At 40.6% G+C, this 14,818-nt stretch overlaps 2 protein-coding genes across 4 annotated transcripts in view; one reads left to right on the forward strand and one right to left on the reverse strand.

The window, feature by feature from the left end:
* Nucleotides 1–1,167: 1,167 nt before the first annotated feature.
* On the forward strand, nucleotides 1,168–13,802 carry pax9 (paired box 9). Its single transcript, XM_005477273.4, has 4 exons — nucleotides 1,168–2,225; nucleotides 2,806–3,420; nucleotides 5,456–5,595; nucleotides 9,211–13,802. Exons 1-4 carry the CDS (start codon nucleotides 2,222–2,224, stop codon nucleotides 9,463–9,465), a joined length of 1,014 nt encoding a protein of 337 aa, XP_005477330.1. The 5' UTR covers nucleotides 1,168–2,221; the 3' UTR covers nucleotides 9,466–13,802.
* A 221-nt stretch (nucleotides 13,803–14,023) lies between these two features.
* slc25a21 (solute carrier family 25 member 21) overlaps nucleotides 14,024–14,818 on the reverse strand; it is an 81,235-nt gene continuing 80,440 nt past the window's right edge. For all 3 annotated transcript variants that reach the window (XM_025900791.1, XM_005477275.4, XM_003443033.5), the window contains one exon: nucleotides 14,024–14,764. In XM_025900791.1, coding sequence (XP_025756576.1) covers nucleotides 14,703–14,764 — 62 coding nt within the window. In that variant the 3' untranslated portion in view covers nucleotides 14,024–14,702. The remainder of the gene's footprint in view (nucleotides 14,765–14,818) is intronic.

Below are 14,818 nucleotides of genomic sequence, written 5' to 3' on the forward strand. Positions count from 1 at the left end.
AGATGGAGCAGTTTGGGAAGACCTTTGATCCCTCGCTCCTGACCTTGTGTTATTTCAGCTACCAGAGGCACCCCAAGGCAAACAAGTTGGGCACGTTTCTCCGCCGTAAACATTATCCTTGTTGCATCAGCGGCCTGGGAGCGGAGGAGGGTGGGCAGGTGGGTGCACAAGAGGTGATGCAGCGATAAATAAATAAAAAAAATAAAACATAAAAAAAATAAAAAAAAACATAAGAAAGAGTCCGTTAATACAACCCCAACTGGTCTTCTTATGACAAATAACCGTTCATGAAGGCAAACACAACTCCAGCGGGGGGAAAATAATTTACGCGTTTTTAAAGACACGTCTATCCGACTTGCAGTGCCGTTGAGGCACTGTAATTTGTTCAGTTTCTGAGTTTGACGCCATCCTAGCAAAGGTGGGAAAGCTAATCATAATATAGGCATCCAGCATCCAGCCTGCAGAGCTGTGCGTGCTGAAACAAATACCGAGAAAGACTTTGTGTACATTCTGGCCCCTCAAAGCCGCTTCGGTGTTTAATGTTAGCAGAGGTTTTCAACAATATTCCTAATTGCACTGCAGCGCAGGGGTGCCGTTTGATGTTTACATGCACGCTGATCTCTCTAGATTGTACAGAGATGAAGGTCAGTCATGCACCGTGGCCTTCTTAAAATATGACACGGAAAATCCAAAGCATGTGTCAAAACGGGGAGTGAGCAAAGGCGCAAAATTATGGCATGTGTTTGTTTCTCGTGTCGGGGAGCAACAAATCTTTCTTATTGCTTGCAACTGGGGTTTCTGTGCAGAAAGTACTTGCGTGCTGAACATGTGAAAGTAAGGAATATCCCCTCTATAAGACACTGAGCTGCAAACGTTGAGCTTGAAAGGCAATCGCGTAAAGGTTAAGAAATAAAAGGTAATTATGTTATCACATAAGAACCTTAACAACCTGCATTCCATTAACGCTCGCTGGGCATAATTGGCTAAAAAATTGGCCTGTTTTGCGCAGGCTAAGCCTAAAGAGACGTGCAGCTTAAAATAGAAACGTGAAAATAAATAATTGTTAAAAAAGAATGACTTAAATGTTATTTTTCTTTTGACACGTGTCCGACTAAAAAAAACCAACGAAATAATACCTAATTTCAAATGGGCACAAAATTGAAATCTGGCTATGGTTTTTAACTGTGCCATTTATTTTCAAACTGCATGACAAAAGAGATTCATTTCCAAAGATTAAACATATTCGCCTCATTTTCATCAAATCGCTGGGGCGTTTGGTCTGCTTTGCAGATTATACCAGTCTATGCTCGACGCCTGAAAGAGAATAAAAGAAGAAGAAGAAGAAAAGAAATACTTGGGTGACAAATAAGAAAAAAAGGTATGATAACCTTCAAGTGCAATGAGATACAATTTACAAACATCAACCAGCCAATTACATTACAGAAAAGCAATCATTCATTTCCTGCCATTTCCTTAATGATGCCATTTAAAAGCTTGAGATGAAAGTTAGTGTGGCGGAGCATAAAGCCACACAAAGTCGGGTCTTTGGAGGTGAACTTGTATTTTATTTTGAAAGGCAAGTAATTATTATAAAAACAGCTGCATAAAATAAAACTGGTTACTGCTGGGCTCGAAAATGCACACATTTATGGGGTTTCCCCCCTACAAATAAATTCACATGATATTTCGGTTGGTGTTTCCTTGTTATGCTCACAAATAGGAACCCGTTTATCATCTTTTTTTGGTATCTTCATATCATTGTTGAAAGAGTGAAGATGTGATCCCGTACGGATACTGGATTGCACTCAACCTGCCTCAAAAACAAAGCCATTCATGGTGGCATGTCCCCGTTTTTTTGGATAGCAGGACGAGTGGGACCCGGGTGTGTGGGTGTGTGTGACACTCTGAAGTTGTCATGACAAACTTCTGGGCCAATGATAATTTAGGTCTGTGCAAACTCGAAGGCAAATGGGAGGGTCCGATCCAATCAGCGGGGGGAGAACCCTCGGAAGCCCAGCCTCCTGATTTCAACAGATTGAAATGTAAGCCTGTTTCCAGCGCCGTCAGGAAACAGATCGAGAATTTTGTCTCTCTTGTTCCTTATCGCGCAAGAAGATTTTCTTGGACGCGATTTTAGACAGTGGACACGCTGGACGCGGAGCAGGATCCACGCAGGAGGCACAAAGCGGACACCGTATTCTTCATTTGCGGCTTTAACACGATGGGTGAGTTCAGTGTGTATCGCTTTTTTGTTTCTTGACAGGGATGCAGCGATCGGTGCAACTTCTTAAAGCAAGGTGGGGGAAATTTAGCGAGATATTGTCTGTGGTGTTTTGACGGATTAGTTTAGTCTTTAATCCAGTTGAAATAAAACAGGACGATGAATTTTTATGTGGAGGTTACGCACGAATTTTGGCACTTCCCACCGGACATCGGTGTGAAATCTACCCTGCATGAACGACAGCTATCAGCGATCACTTGACACAGTTGATGCATAACTTCAGTTGTTTAGTGGGAGTGAAAACTTTGCTGAAAAAAAAATTCAAGTTTAAAATCAAGTGCAAATGTGAGAAGGTAGATTTTTCCCCCGTCGTATACAAATAACAAAACTTGAAATATGTTGACTGAGACACAAATAAACTATCAGCATATCTGCTGAAATTCATATCTGTAATATAAGCATATATTATTTAAATATTCCCGGATTATAAATAAGGGGTCGTTAGCAGTGTGGAGGGCCTTGGGTTGGTTACCTAATCGCTGTCTCACTGTTGTGCCCTTCTGTGTGTTTGTTTTTGACACCAGAGCCTGCCTTCGGTGAAGTGAACCAACTCGGTGGTGTTTTCGTAAACGGCAGGCCGCTCCCCAACGCCATCCGGCTCAGGATAGTGGAGCTGGCCCAACTCGGGATTCGACCCTGTGACATCAGCAGGCAGTTGCGCGTGTCCCACGGCTGTGTCAGCAAGATCCTGGCTCGCTACAACGAGACCGGCTCCATCCTCCCGGGGGCAATCGGAGGCAGCAAGCCGCGGGTCACCACACCCACCGTTGTCAAACACATACGGACATACAAGCAGAGAGACCCGGGGATTTTTGCCTGGGAGATCCGGGACAGGCTACTCGCTGACGGGGTTTGCGACAAGTTCAACCTGCCCTCCGTCAGCTCCATCAGTCGGATCCTCCGAAACAAGATTGGGAATCTTTCCCAGCAGAGCCAGTATGAGTCGGGCAAGCAGGCGCCTCATCCACCGCCACAACCAACGTTACCCTACAACCACTTATACTCATACCCGACGTCCAAAGTGCCCACTCCCCCCGGCATGCCCACCCTTCCCGGACACATGGCCATGCACAGGATATGGCCTTCCTCGCACTCTGTAACTGATATTCTGGGGATACGGTCTATTACAGAGCAACAAAGTAAGCATGGCTACATGGAGGGCGGTTACATTTGTTTATTGCACCACATATAACCAACTTTTGAAGGGGTTTTGCGCGCAAGAGTGCGAATGTGTGTATGTGTGTGTGTGTGTGTGTGTATTTGGAATAAAACCGGCACTTGTGTTTTTTTTTTTCTCCCTTTGAGTTAGTGTAATTGTTTTTATAGGCATCCAAAAGTAACTATTGGAACGTTATAAACCCACAGGCCCTTTTTGGAGAGAGAAAGCTTAAATGCCATTTGACCTGCCTGCTGATATTGATTTTAAAGGGAGGCAGGTTAGTTCAGAAACAGATGGTCCAGCTTGCAAGAATAATTAAGAGGCGGATGTGGAATATTAGAGGGACAGCGGAGGGAAAGGCGGCGAGACGAAGTGTATCAAAATGAGGTGTGCTGAATGTTTGCCATGACTTGGAGCGAGTCGTTTTGTGCAGAACTGTGCATTTCGCGGTTTGCCCGATTCAGGCCTCAAATAAGTATCTCGCATTAGAATGCGTTTTCTGCTGCGTGGGTTGTGTTTTGTCCACATGCAGGTAGGCCCAGATAACAAAACCGCAATTGTTTTGGAAACAGTGAAACAGGATCCAGCATAAATCAGTGCTAATGGTCGGCTCGGTGGTGTGAGAGGGCTTCTTCTAAGAGCTTGTTTTCCAGTGGCAGGAAGGGAAGTGTTGTCAGTCCATTGCCGCAATCCTGTTGCTGTCAGGATTCAAGGCTGCCATGCAGAAACACGCCCCGGCCTCTTCCACTTCCACCGCCATGCAAAGCTTCACTCGAGCAATCTAAATAACATAAATGTAAAGCAGATATCCACGAAAGCTCACGGGGTGGGGGGGTGGGGGGAGAGAACAGTGTTTTGAAAGGCTGCCTTTATAAACAATTTATGCATTTCTAAATTATTAGCAGATGCTTGTGGCGGGTTTTTGAACGCTGAGTTGAAGTGTTTAGTACATTTAGTGAAGTGAGAGATTTGCAACATAATTTTTTAAATGGGTTTGGAATTAATGGAAATGATAGGAAATAAAATAAAATAAAACACGTGCACGACTAAAAATGTAAAATATTAGTGACTTTGTCTAGGGTAGTTTTTATTTTTACGCACACGGACAACACATTCAAAACTCCCGAGGGTTGATAAAGTAGCAGAGTGTTATAATCTTAATATGTGCAGCACGCAGTTTGTTTAAAGCTCTTTGTCGAAATTGTTGTGATTGCTTCTCTCACAGTAAACAACGGGGAATCTATGTAGTGTGCCCATCATGCACAAGAAGGAGAAGGTGAAAGTCAACTCAATTTGTCTCCGACAGCGAGACAATTTGGGGTTTGTTTTTTTTTTTCTAATATCTTTGACCCAGAGAGAGGGAGTCGCTTTAGCCATAACTTAAAAAAAAAAAAAAAGATTTTAAAAAAAAACTACATTTAGTCCCATCGATTCTGAGCACATTTTCTTTACGGCGAATAAAATAAATAAATACATAATTAAATGAATACATTAAAAATATGACAGATAATTTCACCTTGGTGTTAGGTGCACATTCACAACCCCAAAGAAAAATATAAATTTACGACAAAAGGGAATTATCAGGCAAAAGAGACTTTTCCCAAACTTTTATTTTCAGAAGAGATTATCTCAATTATCAATTATCTCAATTTCAGACATTTGGAAAATTTAATACAGAGTCTAGGTTTCATACACTTGAAACTCGGCTGAAATACAGTACATCAGATAATAGATAATACAAACATAATTGTTTAATTGCTCAAGGAAACATTTAAAGAAGCATTACGCACAGGAAAGACCTTCAACCTACGTGCTACTCATGCCTAAACTGACAAATAATAAGTTCAGAATGTCACAGGGTTTATTGTCTTGTGCAGCCTGGCTAACCTGCGGTTAACGGATGCATGAATCACAGCAGCGGCCTGTGCCGGTCTTTTTTTCCCCTAACCTTAGCAAAAATCTCCTCCTGACCTCCCTCTCTTCTCTTCTCTCTTTCTCTTTTGCCCCCCTCCCAGTTAGTGACAGTCCATCCTTTCCCAGCACCAAACTAGAAGAATGGAGCGCTATTAACAGGACTAATTTCCCACCAGCAAGCTCTCCACTAGTCAATGGCGTGGATAAGGCGCATTTAGAACCTGAGGCAAAATACACACAGGTAAAAAAGTGGAAATCTCAATTTTTAATTTTTTTTTTGTTTGTTTTTTAATCAGGAGTACAGAAAGAGCGAAGGGAGTGTAGGCTATTAATCTACTTGCAGACTTGAGTATTCTTCTATTTTAACAGTTAGCATGGAAACTTCCCCTTTCACAGCATTAATGCGCTCCTTCTGCTGGCTGGGGTGCATTTTTATTTCTCTCTCTCTTCTCTTTTTTTTATTCTGGCTTTACAAGGGGCAGTTCGTTTAGGCCCTGCTGCTTGGTCAGTGCTTTTACGGATGATTACAGAGCAGATTATTTAACAATAAGCACATGAAAGGGGGTTTAAATAGCCTAGTTATTATTAACTTTTAGGATTTTGAAAATTAAGTGTAGCGTGCTTCACACTCGAGACAATGGCTGGACCCCTGAATAAGAGCCAGTTGCCGCCTGTTTTCGTTTTCCTGGTAAATTATACAGTATTTGAATTGGCTGGTTTTAATGCTGTAGCCCAGTCACGGACAACCATCATCCCGTCATTTGTCTGTGAGTTTTAAAGTAGGCTTTGGGATACTGTTGTGTCCTTAATAGCAGTCCTGCAGCCCTAAGCGTCCGGTGCATTCGTTATTTTGCTGGAGCGGTTAAGTCCACGCTTAAAAAGCCGACTCAAAACATACAACAGTCAAAAATTAATACACGAATCGTTACTGACTTTCATGCAACTTAAGATGTTTTTCGTTTTATTTCCTAATGTTATGTAGCTTTAATAAAATTTATATGACCAAACTCAATAGGCTGCAAGTCTGAAAGTGATTGGTTAGATTTTTATTCAGCTTTATCTCCGCTCTTCTATCTAAAACTAACGCAGGCCTACACACCACTCATAGCAGGCCTTTAATTTCATTTCCCCCCCAAATCACGCTTGTGTGCGCGCATGCTTTCCTTGTCTTCTTTTATTTTGAAAGGGCTTGTGATTCTGGTCACTGACAGAAAACGTTTCCATGCACATCATTTATTTTGCTACTTTATCATGGGGGACTTTTCATTCTCATTATGCAGGGAAAAAAACGATTGAACCGATGCTGGAAGATTAGGAGCGCTCAAAGTGGACGCACACTAACTGTCTGAGCGGTTAGCCAAGCAGCTATACAAAAACAGAAGTGAGCCATTAAATGCAGAAAATAACAACTCTATAAATTACACAGTTTATTGCATGAAAAACAAAGAATGGCGAAGCAAGAACTGTTCCACCAAAACACTGAGGATTAAAATGTGCCCCCATCACTCCGATTTTATACATGCAGACTCTGCAGCCTGCTAAGATCTAATGTGACTTTAGACTTTGTTAAATTTGTGTTTGTCAGAAAGACTTAGACGCGGGGAAAGTGCGCGGTCTTGCCAGGATCGTGTTCAAACAAGATGGCTAAAAAACTTTCTATCCATCAAACTACAAATCACTTTTTTACCACCGGTTTCAAAGCACGATCTTTCTTGCAGCAGCAGGGAACGTTTCGTTTTTTGGTTTTCTTTTTTTAATTTTTCTAAAGGTTGACTTTCAGTTAAGAAAACTAACCAAAGCTGGCCAATGAAAACCTTTGACGGCTTTATATTTCTGACAAATTTCCTAACACCTATTTTTCCATAAGGACCAAGACCGCGGCTAGAAACCTTTGGCCTCTGCTCTGAAGGCAAAGCGGGCAGATGCACCCATGAGACCCGTGTGTGCTTCTCTGCAAGATAGAGAGCATCATTAACACAGATTAAGGTTAAATCACGAACCGCGGCTCGGAGTTAATGCAAAAGTGTTTTAAAAACGCTTGAAAGAGGTGAAATGTTTAACAAAACATGGCCTACATATTATATATATATCTAAAATATTTATTTAAAATTTGCACTCTCTAGAAATTTAACAAAAAAATCACAAATGTCCCGAAGTTTAGTTTAAAGTATTTATTTAAAAAATAAATACAGGGATTAGAGCAGCAGTAAATTCGCTAAAGTTGGTATATTTTGTCGCATAATCGACCAAATACACCAAGTGTTTTATTTATTTTTAAGTACTATTCATAACAATGAAACACTTTAATGTTATTATTATTAATATGAATTTAAAACTTTTTAATAGAAATGTTAGAGTAAGTAAAGTAATGTGATTACAGTTGAAAAATGTTTTATATATACGGACGGCGGAGGATGAAAGAACAGGTCCGCCTAATAAATTATACAATCAGATACAAGATCAGTCCCATAAATTCGCCCTTTGTATACTCGTTTGATTTTGTTGACTTTGTGTCAGACAGGTGTTGATTCAACTATGTGGTCATTCCTGAGGCTGCAGTTAGTGGTGTTCTTGCAGTAGTCAGTTGCATAAAAGTGAAAGGGAGTTTCTTTTCTTTTCTCTCTCTCTATATACTATATATCTATGTCTATGTTATATATCTATACCTATAGATAGATATTGCCATGAGCCGAATGTGTGTCTGTATGTCTAAGTATACCAGGTGCAAACACTGGGCTGTGTGTAATATATGATGTTTTTCAAGAGTGGAAATGTGTTAATTTTGGGGAAACCGTTTAATTACATTTGTTGTTTTAAATTGGAAAAAAAACAACAATAATATAACGGGCTGTCTGTACAGGACTTAATGAAATACATTTCAGTATATTTGAGTGAAGTTATGATACAAAACACCCACATACTCATACACACATGGTCAGACACCCACAAACAACTGCCCCAGACACCCACAGCCACCCAGTACAGACCCACAGACACCTGCAGGCCCAGGCACACACACACACACACACACACACACACACACAGTTTTTTCTCTGTACTTATGTTTTTATAATCACCGCAAATGCCAGTTAGGAAGATAATTTTTCATATCTCTTTTAAGATAGTTGCCAGTGACTTTGTCAGTCAAGCAAGTCTATGAAAATAAGTCAGAGGAACAGAAAAGATCCCAGTTGTATAGGAATAATTCTCAGTAGTCCGGGACCACCCAGGAACAGAAATTCTGCCTCCCTGCTGAAATGCTTTGGTGAATTCCTCAAGTTAAGTCCTGTCGCTGTGCCAGAGAAGCAAAGCCCATTCCTGGTTCGAACCATGATATTTCCCCTCTGCGTGCCTTTTCACTCTCAGTCTGTCATGACATCCGTTAAGTGCCGCCCCCAACCAGCCTGTCTCCCATCATATGGCGCAGTTTATCAACAACACTGGTGCAATGTCCACTTTTGAGTAGAAAACAAGCTCCATATAGTGCACGTATGCTTCCCGAAACTGGGAAAATATTTATTTTCATGTGGTAGCTGTGAAGTTAGAATTAAGCTCTCTGCTGTTTATAATTCAACCAACATCACTTTCACTTTCTTCTACAGCTTGCCCCAGTTTTTTTTTTTCCTTTTCTAATTACAGCAGCTGCTTGTGTGTGTTTCCCTGGGATGGGCTGAAATTTCTTGAACTTATTACAGTCACTATTTAGGAAAATGTCTGTGGCAAACAATTTCTTTTTGATCATTTTTTAGAAAAGGAAAATGACTAATGATGAAATGAGTTATTAGTGACTTTTTAAACCTATAATTACGAGGCTCTTATCTTAATCTTATTTTCCCCTTTCTTCTTTTAATCCCAGACGCCGAATGGCTTGCCCACAGTGAACAGCTATGTCACAGCACCCAGCATCCCTCCCTACCACCCTCCCACCCAAGTGTCACCCTACATGGGGTACAGCGCCACCACGTCGGCCTATGTGACCGGACCCACGTGGCAGCCAGCCAGTGGCAATGCTCTATCTCCCCACAGCTGTGACATCGCCACCCCGCTGGCCTTTAAGAGCATGTCAGCCAACCGTGACGCCATCCACCCAGTCGCCGCCTCGGCGCTGTGAAGTCAACTCCACAGACTGATGGGAGAAAGAGGGGTGGGAGGGGGTGAAGGGGAGTAGGTTGGGTGAGACACGGAGAGGACATTCAACTCCAAGTCTGTCCATGGTGGCAATTGTTTTCCACTCCCACTGCCACCTTTCTATGAAGGACTCGGCCCCAGGACTCATATTTGCGCCACTGGGTATATGATGCCCCTCCGAGCTAAGCGCAGTCAGACCAAAGACACACGACGAATAAAAAGCCTGTCAGTTTTTACAGCAAATGTGTTGTCTAAAAGTACTTGCAGGACAGGTGTTCCAAAGACTGACATATGACTGCTACACCATCCATCAACATAATTCCTCTCAGATTCTTTACTGCACATCTGCAAATGTCTCTGGGCAAAATGGGGTAATGTATAACTTCATGAATACAGAATCAAAGAAAAGGGAAAAAAAACTTTACATTAGTGTTTCAGGGTGCTTAATAATAATAATAATTGCTATTGTTTTTTTATGTTTGTATGCTTTTTGTTTATGATTTGATAAAAGTAACTGTGTTATGGAGCGTTGTTTTCCACTTCTCTAAAAGTGTAGCCTATGCAAGAGCTTCAAAGGGAAGTTTATTTATTAGATTAAGGTACGTTGAATGAAGTGCAATTAGTCTTACAGAAAGCATGGAAATCTCCACGCACATTTAGACAGAATTGGCATTGGGCACATTGGAGTCTAGAGCATTAACATAATTAATTGTCAAATGTTGCACAATGAAATTGAATGTATCTTATTAAATTGTTTGGCTTTTATTGGTCTACGTGGAGTTTTCTGGCTGTTTGGGGATTCCTCAACACTTACTGTATTATTCGGAGAACAGAAAACAAGTGCACCATCACAGCTAAAAATATTTCATCTCTTTTTCTTCAAGCTATTCTAGACTCAGGGCATTGTGGCCTACTGGCCTGTTTTACATGAGCAGGAAACTGCTTTCCATAAAAGAAAAAAAAAAAGAAAGACGTGTGCACGCTGACAAGGCCTGTATTTTCTATTACCATGCGTCATGGCTCACTAGGAAACTTCATCAGAAATGCTTTGGGAGCACGAGTGTTTGCGACCACTTGAAGCAATTCTTTGAAAGTCCTTTGGCCATTAAAAATGGGTACATGTCTTCTCACCTCATTACATTTAATGCGGTCCTTTCTGTAATCATAAAAAATTATACCTGTGCATTAGAGTGACAAAAACACAATTTGAGTAATTTGGGTTCGCACTATTTTAACGGATTATTCCCATAAAAAATTATAAATAAAACATAAAACACAAATGAATAAAATGTGCAAAATAAGAGAAACTTGGACATTTCTGAAAAAAAAGTCAAAATGCAGTGTATATTTATACTTTCAAACATATAATATTAATTCCAGTAAAGCCCTGCTGTCTTTAAAAAAATAATAATAACAGCCTAATGCCATGCATTACAATTTTCAACCATTTTAAATCAGAGAAATTTTTTCATATGGTTTTGTGGGAAAAATATTAAATAAAAATATCAGTTTTTCATACAAATTTGAGATCTGTGTGCCGAAGAGTCCTAGACTCCTGGGGTCAGGTGGAGTCCATGTACATTGAGAGAGCCACAAATAGGCTCATTGGCCTGCGGTTTCCAAGGTCATCAGACATGTGACCCAAACACGAACCTCCAGCAGCCACATAAAGGGCCAAATAGGGCTGTCAGGGCCAACTCAACGTGTTCATTACAAAGGAAAAGCACACAGGCCATCTGACAAATGACATGTTTGCAAAATGATGCAAAAATACTTTCTGAAAGTGTAGAGGGGGGAGTGTAGTGTAATAAATTATGAGTCTGGCAAGCCCTGTCTAGCCCTGCAGTGGAAACCACAGATTTACACAAACTGGGCTTTAGTTGAAGTTGTAGATTGATAACTTGATATAGGTGCTTACCCAGCTCTTTCGCATAGCATTACCTGCTGCCGATGGTTCAGTAGTTGCGTGGCTCAGTTTTTCTTTCCCTCCCGCGATACAGCATAAACATCCTCTGCACGTGACAGTGTCAACAGTCCTCCCCATGCAGGAGCTGATTTGACTTGGAAAGCAGTCTTCCCCGCATCCAGTGGTCACGGACCGTTGCTCAGGGATCGTAGTGTTTCTTTGACCGTATGTGAACCACATCACAGAGACGTGATCTTCACTCACTGTACCAGCCAGCCATCACGGCCACCCTTTTACCATCCACCATCCATCATGAACGGCAAATGATAGTTAACTCTCTGAGTGGCATGAAAGAGTCGTTACACGCTCTGTTCTTTACCTCAGCCGACACACAACAAGGCCAAACAACTTTTCCTTTCAACTAAGCTACATGAACTGCACACAGCCTTGTTAGTCTAGTCTGACTCACAGAACAAAATTAAAATGTGGTTGTCTTAATTGACAACAGTATTCAAAAAACAGGAACAGTGTGTTTTCTAGACAGGAGGAAGCTTCTCGAAAGCCTAACAATCCCTGCTCTTGTAGTTTAATGTTGGTCAGCTTTATGGAAAGAGAGGTCTAAAAGGCGTACTCAAAAAAAAAATAATAAGGGCAGACACGTGTTTACAATTAATTAAGTTGAGTCTGACTTCAGTGTCATATGGTTATCTTTACTTCTCCGCATGCAATTAGAAGCAAGACAGCCATTTACAGAGTAACACAGAGCAGAGAAAGTAATACCGGCTGAATACAGGACTTCATGCGTGCTTCTGCTCAATGAACACTTTTAAAAGCAGCTGACAACAGCCAGAATGTTTTCTTAATGTCTTAAAACAACAACAGTGAGGAGACAGGTGAGCAAAATGGAAAAAAATAAGTGCCGTGTTTTTAAAAATCACGTCTGGTGCCGTGTCTTTGTGTGTGTATATGCATGGCTGACTGCTTTTTACCTACAGTGTAAATTGCAGACATTTTAATATACTAATCATTAACCACATTTGCACTGAGAAAGGCAGGTAGAGCCATGCCCAAGTTGCAGCCCTGTCAAAGCGGAGCCACTGAATTGAGATGTTACAGATGAGGGTGGGAAAATCCATATAAAGGGCGCAAAGAAAATGACGTGAGGGAGATTTTGCTGTGCAAGATTTATGATTATTGCAGTGTGCAGGGAATTCATGGTAAAGTTGCACAAGCTTTTAAAATACAGATACAGATTCAGAACTCCATTACATAAAGGACAGGTTAAGCGCTTACAATTCCATCAGTCTGCAAGCCGCAGTTGTTAGTCTCTCACCGCGGGCCCCTGGGCAAAAACCAGGAGCCGTTCCATTTTGGCAGAGAGTGACTCCCACATTAATGATGACTGTCAAATGCCAACGTGGCTCACTATACCAGCTACCAGATGAAGTTAAGATGAGTCTCTTAGAAAAGCCACTACGCCTAAGGCTGTGCAACAGGTGTGTGTGTATGTGTTTTTGAATATTTGTATAAGAAACAGACTGAGAGAGAGAGAGAGAGAGAAAGAGAATGTGTGTGGTAACCCCCTCGATTCCTGCAGCCACATTTGAATTTCTTGGGGCTTGTTATTTTAGCTTGCACTAAATGTTCAAGCACTGACTACCCGCCAGAGAGAGAAAGACTGACACTAAGTTGGCTACGAAGCGCTCAGATGACAATAAGGAGAGTGATGAAGTGGCAAACTGTAGAAAGGGGATATTCTTATATCGATGCCAAGATGAAACGGTCCCAGTTAAGACAAAAACAACAACACGAATCTACTGTTACAGAACACGCAACGCACAATTATACAGTGACGAAAGTGTGGGTTTCATTTTTGCTTTTTATTTGTTACCAATACATGCAAGAACTGTCCAGTTGTTGTTTTTGTTTTGGGTTTTTTTTCAGAAAGGAAAATCCACCCAACGTTTTATCAATAAAACCTTGAAAACATATAAAACTCTGATTTTTTTTTGGAGGTACATTAAAAACAGAACAACCCCATTGAATACTGTCCATTTTCATGGTGCAGGGTTAATGTTGACAGTGGCATGCTGCAAGCCAAACCTTCATATTTTCCATAACATGAGCAACTAACTTGACAAAGCCAGAAAATGATTTTATTGAAAAAACTGAACTGCATGTTAAATTAAAAAAAAAACCCAACAACGTGGAAAACAGGAAGCTCCCAAAAATGTTGACAGTTTTGTGACTGATTGTCTCAGGGAGGACGGTTCGCCCCCAGCATCCAGTATAATTATGGAACGACATCAAAAGAGACTTTGCGATGCCATCGGCTTCTGGTGCCACGTTTGATCCGTGTATTAAGAACAAACCGTCAAAAAAATAAGCATTAAAAGTTTTGCAATAAGCTTTCATAATGTCAGTGTTCTTGTTAGACATTAAAACACTATTGCTGATAAGGCTCAGTAGTACATGGATGAAGATAGGTCTAATGAAAAAGCAGACTTGCAAGGAATCCTCCAAAAGTTGCAGTAGCACTGGGAGCTGTACTTTGCTGCACAATGAGTTGACCTTGAAGGCTGCTGAATTTAAATTTAAATATGATTTCTACTGTTTTAAAGGCACTGTGTTTGAATTTCCTGATTGCACCTTGCATTTGCATTTATGAATACATATAACATAAGATGATGAATAAGTATAGATGTTATGATGTGATAAAATAGGAGACTGGAGATGGATCGTTGTACAAACTCATCTTAATTGAGAATATGTGTTCAAGTATAGCTGTAAATAGACAGAAATCAGGATAATCATAAACATGCCTTCACTGTATTTTTGGTGTTTTATGTCATTTGAACACATTTCAAGTATTTCTATATAAATAGTTCATATTCTGAAGCGTTCAGCTCAGTCTGCTTTGTCTTTGTCTATTTAATCTGTGATTGGTGCACCAAACCAGTGAGATGAGCACAAAAAAGAAGAAAAATATGAGAACTACAACCAATGAAATGTGAAAAAAACTATGTTAATGGATGACTTCATTAGTAACACTGATTTGTCGGTGATTTTAAACTCAATGAAGACTATTTTCAGGTATTAGAACAGTTCCCTCAGACTCAAAATGTGTTGTAGCAATCTGAATATGGGAAACGAAAGCTGCATTTTAAAACATAATATAATGCTGATTTGGTATTTTGAGGTTTTTGTATTTAAGATTAAAAAAATCTAATTTATTCGGATATGACTCTGATCAGGTAACAATACTTGCAATAAGGCACAGTTCATAAGGCACCATTGTGGGCTTCCCTGTTTTGTTACCAGTTTCTCTGCAGCCACTCAGACACATATTCATAGACCAACAGCATTACTGCTCCACCTGTGAAAGAATATAAGAGAAGTAACCGTTGTGAATTTGATTTTCAGAGGCTTT

The sequence above is a fragment of the Oreochromis niloticus genome, linkage group LG19, assembly GCF_001858045.2.
Source record: "Oreochromis niloticus isolate F11D_XX linkage group LG19, O_niloticus_UMD_NMBU, whole genome shotgun sequence".
NCBI classification, from domain to species: domain Eukaryota; kingdom Metazoa; phylum Chordata; class Actinopteri; order Cichliformes; family Cichlidae; genus Oreochromis; species Oreochromis niloticus.